An 8,124-nucleotide genomic window follows, 5' to 3' on the forward strand; every position below is an offset into this window, starting at 1 on the left:
TTGGTTTGATTATTCATTTTGTCTTTAACTTGTTTGTCTAATATTCTTGATTATTTGTGTTGAATCAAACCACATATCTTCAAAACCGCGTACAAATTTAATTGTTATCCATTTTAAGGGTAAGCAGAGTTGACTTAACTTTTTCATTTTGGAAAGAATAAGTGAACATGGGAATAGAAGGTACATAGCGGAAAGCGAACTGCTGCCCCATTATTTGGTTGGTGTTTTATGGCATCGGCACATTAAAATTCGAAAAGAAATATCAAAATATGGATTATTTTGAGAATGGATCAACATGTATGTCTTGAATAAATAAGGTGAGATCGCATAATTTTTATTTACTGACAAGCATGTTATGGATCTAAGAATCGCAAGCTCCGGTAGAAAAGAGATTATTTTTTTCCCAACAGAACTGGGTAGCTTCTATTAACCCACAATATCAGTCAACATTACATAAGAAGTAGAGGCCTCATTGACAACCCAACCAAGGAAGTTTTCATACCATGAGACCTCATTACCTAAAGTCATAGCAAACTTAGCTAACTTGTGACTACAAGTACTGTACTTCCTACTTATATACACAAAAATAACATCATCTAGGAGATGTCTAAGGTACCACACATCTTCACAAATTATATTTACATCCTATGAGGTAACCATCCTTCTATTGAGCATATGAACTAGCCTTTGAGAGTCCGATAAAATAGTAATTTTCCTCCATCCACAGTTGATAGCAATCTGCAAAGCTTTCCTAATTGCCAATGCTTCAGCTATCATAGCCTTCCCAACAAACTGAGTGGGACTACCATGGGCATTAAGCACAAAACCGTCAGCCTTCAAGGCTACCATCCCAATTCTTGCTTTTCGAGACTTTTGATCCAACCCTGCATCAACAAAAAGTTATATATTTTCTGGCGAACGAGTTAGAGCCATTGAGTTCGATTCGCTAGGTGGAGGTGTCTTAGAACATTGAACTACATCAGAGAATTCATTAAAATCATACATTGCTCTTGACAAGAGCTCAGTTTAATTCCATAGCATAGAGTAGAAAGTCCAGTCATTTCTAGCCTTCCAAATCATCCACAAAATGGATACAGAAAGTTCTAGCAATCTGTTAGATTCTGGGTATTCATTAGTATTCAAGTACAAGCCAAACCAAACCACCATTTGAAAAAACAGTAATAAGCTAAACATTAGGCCAAAGAACTGGAATCATTTTCCATACATTAACAGATCTTAAACATCGAAAAAACATGTGTTCAAAGGTTTCACGCTCTATACCACAAACTGAAAAGATTGGATCCATGGAATGAATTCTTTTAGCAATAGCACTTTTAACAGGAAAAGTATTCAAGATACACTTTCTTAAAAAGTGTTTCAACTTATTTTTAATCTTTAAGGACCACGGATGGTTCCAAAATAATTTAGGAAAAACATGAGAGCAACAACCTGGAGTACTTTTAGAAGGCCTATCGTTCATTAACATCAACTTAGCAAGATGGTACCCAGATTTCACTTCATAGTTGCCTGAACTAGTATAATGTCAAATGAGTTTATCCTTTCCTCCAACAACTGAAAGAGAATTGATAAAATAGCAAGCACATTATCTTGATTGAAGAGTTAATTTAAAGTCTGAATATTCCAACAATTTAGATCTCTATCTATCAGTTCAGAAACTTTCATCTCACATGAAACTGCCTCTATCCACCTAGAAGGATATAAAGAACTTTCTTTAGGCAACCATGGGTCTCGCCACACATTTACATCTGTTCCATCTGAAACAAACCACCTAACTCCTTTGCACAAAAGATCACGACCCCATAATATACTTTTCCATATCCAAGAGGCAGAATTACAAACTTGGGCTTGTAACAATGACTTATCAGGAAAGTATTTACTCTTAAAAACTTGAGAGGCTAATAAGTTAGGTTAGGTCAATATTCGCCATGCTAGTTTGGCTAAAAGAACCATATTTAAAGCTTTGAGATCTCGAAATCCAAGGCACCCCTGATTCGGTTCACACAGCTTATCCCACCTCTCAATATGCAGCTTTCGCTTCTCTTCTATGTGACCCCACCAAAATTTGACAAGCAAGCTTGTAATTTCCTTACACAACCCATCAGGTAACTGGAAACAAGATAATACATAAGAGGGAACAATTGCCAAGACAGATTTTAATAAAAAATTTCTTTCCCGACTTGGCTTAAAAATTTGCCTTTCCAGCATTTTATTTTAGAAAGAAATCTTTTTTTTTATAAAAGATAACAAGTCCTTTTTAGATTTGCCCTCCACAGCTGGCAAGCGAAGATAAGTCCCTCTTGTGCACATCACAATGTTTCCTAGAGAAGAACAAATGCTTGACTTCTCACTCTCAATAGTATTTTTGCTAAAAAGATAGCAGACTTCTCTAAATTAATAACCTATCCAGAACATTGAGAATAAGTGTCCAAGATAGTATTAATATGAGAGATACTACTCATATCAGCTTTACAAAAGATAAAGGAATCATCGGCAAAAAATAAGTGAGACACTGAAGGGCCACATCTACCAAGTTTAATTCCTTTCAGTGTTCCTTGGTGCTCTGCTGAATGCAACATTGCTAATAAACCCTCAACACAAATTAAGAAAAGATAAGGTGATAGTGGGTCTCCTTATCTCAAACCTCTAGATGGCTTCATAGAACCTACAAATTCCCCATTCAGATTGAAAGAAAATGATGTAGCAGTCACACATGTCATAATTCAATCTACAAACTTCCTATGGAAGCCCATCTTGTGCATCATGTGTTGGATATAAATCCATTCCAGACGATCGTATGCTTTTGACATATGCCATTTTAATGCCATCGGATTCTCTTTTCCTTTCTTTTATTCTTCAATAGTCCCATGAACTCGTGCGCTAAGACAACATTATCCACAATTTGTCGTTTTCCCACAAAAGCCGTCTGGTTTGGAGAAATTATTAAAGGCATCTAGGGTTTCATACGCTTTGCCAAAATTCTTACAATTATTTTATACAAAGTAGAACACAAGCTAATAGGTCTAAAATAATGTATAGTAGTAGGTGTCTTTATTTTTGGAACTAAAGTTATCAATGTTTGATTCCAAGGAGGCAAAAGATTTCCAGTTTTAAAAAAATACCTAACTGCTGAACACACATCATTAGGAGATTAAAGACCAAAACTTTTGAAAAAATATAGGCGTCATTCCATCCACACCAGGTGATTTTGTGGGTTGCATTGAGAAAACAACAGCTTTAGTTTCTTCGTCTGTGACTTCAGAAAGAAGACCTTGATTTATATTTTCATCTATGGTGATAGGTATATGCTGTAATATTCCCAGGAAGTCTGAAGGACAGGAAGAAGTAAACAAGTCACTATAAAAATCTTCCAGTTCCTTCACAATACCATATTTATCACTTAACCATTCTCTAGGCGCACTCTCAATTCCTTTTATTAGATTTCGGCGTCTTCTTTGAAGAGTAGACATGTGAAAAAAAGAGGTATTTTTATCTCCCTTATTTAACCATTGCACCCTAGACTTTTGCTTCCAATAAATTTCTTCGTCCCTATAAGCCTTACCTGACTATTTTTTCAATATTTCAATGCGCGCAAATTCGGGTCCTTTTCGATTATTTTTTGCTTCCTCGAGATGATTTTTTAGTACTTTAATTTTCACTTCAGAATTGAATCTGCCCTTCTTGATCCAAGACAAAAGGTTTTTTCTACAGTGTCTAATCTTAAAACAGACCCTCTATTATCTACATCCATCACTTTCCCTATACCAAGCATTTTAAGGTAGAAAAGAGATTATTAATATTAGCCATCAGTGAATTTTTACATGTAATAGCCTGTATTTACCATCGACAGGATTATATGAATATTTCTTATACTTTAGTTAACTCAAAAATATAAACTGAAAAGGGCTGGATATATTCTATCTTGTCATTTTCTTAATGTTTATTGTTAAAGTATATATAAACTGAAAAGGATGAGCACTATTGAGTGGTAACCCATGCATACGATAAGAAGAAAGGATTGACGCTTATCTAAGAGGAATTTTTTTTTTTTTTTATAAAAAGTTATTTTTCATTCTCTTCCCATTTTCTTCGTTTTTCTTTTTTGTCTTTCCCTGTCGTATTTATCGTGTTCACGAATATCCTTTCCATTCTGTCATTTATGTTTCCTTTCCCCTTCTACTCTTATCCCCGTCATCCTTTCTTTAATTCTTTTTTATCTTTTCCGAAAACATATTATTCATCAACAACAAATCCAATCAACAGATAATACGCCAATAGCAAAAGAATACCTAATCATGCATTTTGCCTGCAATATAAATTTTCCATTCTCAATACTAGCATGTAAATTCCAGCTCCTGATATCAAAAAGGTCAGCTTCTTATGAAAATTGGATGAAAGTAACCACATGGCAGAAGATAACTCTCTCCGGCTTCCGTTTACAGTTGTTATTTTCAAAGAAAGTTCTCATCAAAATAAGTGTGAATTCAACACTTTTCCTTTTTTCTCCTCTTTTGCCAATCTCCTAATATAATAGAAAGAACTTAAGAAAAGGTCCACTCTTTGTTTGTTGTAGAGTACGTAATCCATTGCAGCACAATTATCTGCACTTATTCCGCCGACCAATTTTGTATACTGAGAGAATATATGAACTTCACTGATATTCAAATTCGCTCTCGTGTTACAGCTTACAAGTTAAAATTCAGTGCTCTCTTTTTGGTACCCTAGTCCGATCTTCAATCTTCTCCTATGAAAGTATTTTCCTTGGGGCAGAATTTTGCACTATAACTTTTCCTAAAGGATTTTTTTTCAATCACACCAGACATAACCCAATTCAACGAATTAACTTATACAATACCTGAATTCAAACCGCAATACTCATCACACGAAACAACAGAGTCCAACAAAAACAAAATATAAAGCTCATAAAATTAAAAATCAAAAGGGCAATACAGACCTTGTTTTTGGCAGCAGCAGTTCCCTCAGCAGACATTTCACTCTCTTGTTTCAGATCAACTTTAAGATCCACCACGATGCTCTTACTCTCCAAATCCCAAATCTTAATACTTGATTCCGTAGCAGCACAAAGCCAATACCTATTCGGACTAAAACATAAAGCATGAATAATAGACCCAGCCTCAAGCGAATACAGTTTCTTTCCGTCAGCCAAAACCCAAAGCAAAATAACTCCGTCCTTTCCTCCACTAGCACACAATGAATCATCAGGAGAAACCGCAACGGTGTTCACATAACCACTGTGTCCAGCTAGAGTGGACCTTAGCTTGCAGTTCGTTAAATTCCAGATTTTCACAGTCCGGTCCCACGACCCAGAAACGATAGTTGGCTCACGATCGTTTGGGCTAAAACGAACACATGAAACACAATCCGAATGTGAGTCCCCGTCCGTAATTGTGTACTTGCACTCACCGAGCGTGTTCCAGAGTTTAATGCTTTTGTCACGTGAGGCTGACACGATTTGACGGTTATCGACGGAAAGTGCAACGGACAAAACATCCTTGGTGTGACCTACGAAACGACGAGCGGTGGTTCCATCTTGAAGATTGTGACGACCCGATCCGTCGTCTCATGTGTTACCGTCCCGTTTTCCCCATTTATTGATTCTTCATGTTTCGTTATCGGCATTTGGTGAGTTAGAGTTGAATTGGTTTGGTCTTGGTGGAGAATGAGACATTTAGTCTCCTTAAGGAAGGCTTGTGTTGGAAAGGTCAACCGGATGTTGACTTATGAGTTAGAGGGCTCGGATTGGAGTTCCGGTGATTCGGGTAGCTTCGGAAGGTGATTTGTGACTTAGAAGTGCGATCGGAATTAATTTTGGAGGTCCGGTGCAGAATTAGGCTTGAATTGGCGAAGTTAGTATTTTGACGAATTCCGGTTGATAGGTGAGATTTTGATTCGAGGGTCGGAATAGAATTCCGAGAGTTGCAGTAGTTCCGTTAGGTGATTTTGGATGTGTGTGCAAAATTTCAGATCATTCGGAGGTGTTTTGGTCGGGTTTTTGATCGAATGCGTAATTCGGAAGTTTTTAAGAAACTTAGGCTTGAATCCGATGTGATTTAATGGTTTTAGCGTTGTTAGATGTGTTTTGAGGATTGGAACAAGTTTGAATGAGGTGTTAGGATGTGTTGGTATTTTTGGTTGAGGTCCCGGGGGCATCGGGGTGAATTCGAGTGGTTAAACGAGAGTTTTTGGAAGTTGCTTCAGGTCTGAGATTTCTGTCATCTGGTATTTCCGCTTCTGCGGAAATGGACCGCAGAAGCGGTTCCGCAGAAGCGGGTGGAAAAGCGCAGAAGCGATCTTGTGTTGAGTTGATGAGTTCCGCATAAGCGGACCCCTTTTCGCATCAGCGGGTCCGCAGGTACGAGTGAATAACCGCAGAAGCGGTCTTGGGTAATCCGCAGAAGCGGAGAATATGTCGCAAAGGCGGAAGTGGTAAGTTAAGTGAGAAACCGCATAAGCGGGGAAATGGCCGTAGAAGCGGTCCCGCATATGCGGAAGCGGGACCGCATAAGCGAAAATCGCTGTAGGCAGAAGGGGTTTTATAATATCATATTTCATCCGCGAGCTTGGGGTATTTTCCACCATTGTTGAGCGACCTTGAGAGCTTTGGGCGAGGATTTTTGAGAGTTTCGACTCGAAATCGATTGGAGGTAAGTCCCTTGGCCTAATTATTCGAGTTTATGGTAGATTTAACATGAAAATTAGTGGAAATTCATCAAAAAGGGGATAAGTTAGGGCTTGAGAAATTATAAGTTAAAAATAGAATTTGGAAGGTCAAATGGACTCCGATTTTGATAAATTTGATATGCATGGACTCGTGGCGAGACGAGGAATCCGATGATGTAAATTTTATAATTTTTTGAGAAGTGGGCCCGGGGCTCGGGTTTTGCCAACTTCGTGATTTTCGATGTTTTTCGAGTCTTTTCGATTGGATTATATCCCCTTAGCCTATTGTAATGTATTCCTTGTGGTCTTGATCAGATTTGACGCGCGAGGAGGTCAATTCAAGAGGAAAAGGCATAGCGAGCTAGACTTTTGGGCCGGCTTGAGGTGAGTAATGGGTGTAAATGATGTACTGAGGGTTTGAGACCCCGGAATTTCACATCGTACCGCTATATTGAGGCGAGGCACGCGCTCTATGACGAGTGCGGGGCTGTTGGTTTAGGGATTGTGACTTGGTCCGTCCCGGTGATGTTTTACCGTGTTTTTCTACTAGAACTTGTTGGAAATCATCGTTATTTGGATTTGACTGTTGTATTTGGGCTTCGTGCCGGTTATTTGGATCCTTCAGGGATTGATTTCATTGATTTGCATACCTTGCACATTGTTTAACCTCATTCCAAGGTTTTAAGTACTATTTTTGCAAACTCAGCCCCTTTTTCTAAACTTGAAAATTCAAAGGATATTTTAAATGATATTTTGGGCTGTGGATTACTGATTTAAAAGTGCCCGAGGGGCTTATTGTGATTTCTGGATTTATGGATGGCTCGGGCTGCACGCCACAGCAGTACTATGTGATATTGAGGCCGAGGCCTGGTTAGTGCCATGAGATGGCTTATTTGCGCTTGGGCTGTAGGAGCCCCTCCGGAGTCTGTACACACTCCCAGTGAGCGCCGTCGACGTAAAATATATGGTTGGCTCAGGCTGCACGCCGCAGTGGGTACCTGAGTGTACCGGTATTTGCATTGCATTGCATCATTGCATCATTCCTTACTTGTTACCTGTCATGGTTCTTTCTGTACTATTACTTTATTGACTTGCCGGTCTCACTGTTAAAGGTTTGGTACTGCCCGTTATAGTTGCCTTGTGTTTTTTTTGTGATTTCTTATCTTCAGTTATTATTTATGCTTATTACTCACTGAGTCGGAGTACTCACTTTACTCCATGCACCTTGTGTGCAGATTTAGGTGCATCACAGTCTGAGGGAGGACCTGTCTAGCTGAGCAGCATTTCACCGGGAGCATCGAGGTAGCTGCATGGCGTTCGCAGCCTTGATCCTTCCCTCCTATCCCTATCTTTCATTATTCCGTTTCTTAGACAGTCTTGTTATAGGATGACACTCTGTATTAGAGGCTCGTGATCGTGACACCG

At 38.7% G+C, this 8,124-nt stretch overlaps 1 protein-coding gene across 1 annotated transcript in view; it reads right to left on the reverse strand.

Annotated features, from left to right (window-relative positions):
• Positions 1–304: 304 nt before the first annotated feature.
• The window catches only part of LOC109213297 (guanine nucleotide-binding protein subunit beta-like protein), a 16,722-nt gene continuing 8,902 nt past the window's right edge, over positions 305–8,124 (reverse strand). The window contains exons 5-6 of the mRNA XM_019377080.1: positions 4,973–5,598; positions 305–884 (exon numbers count right to left, since the gene is read on the reverse strand). Of these exons, the coding sequence (XP_019232625.1) occupies positions 843–884; positions 4,973–5,598 (668 nt within the window). The 3' untranslated portion in view covers positions 305–842. The remainder of the gene's footprint in view (positions 885–4,972; positions 5,599–8,124) is intronic.

This window comes from Nicotiana attenuata, unplaced genomic scaffold (assembly GCF_001879085.1).
Source record: "Nicotiana attenuata strain UT unplaced genomic scaffold, NIATTr2, whole genome shotgun sequence".
In the NCBI taxonomy this organism is placed as follows: Eukaryota; Viridiplantae; Streptophyta; class Magnoliopsida; order Solanales; family Solanaceae; genus Nicotiana; species Nicotiana attenuata.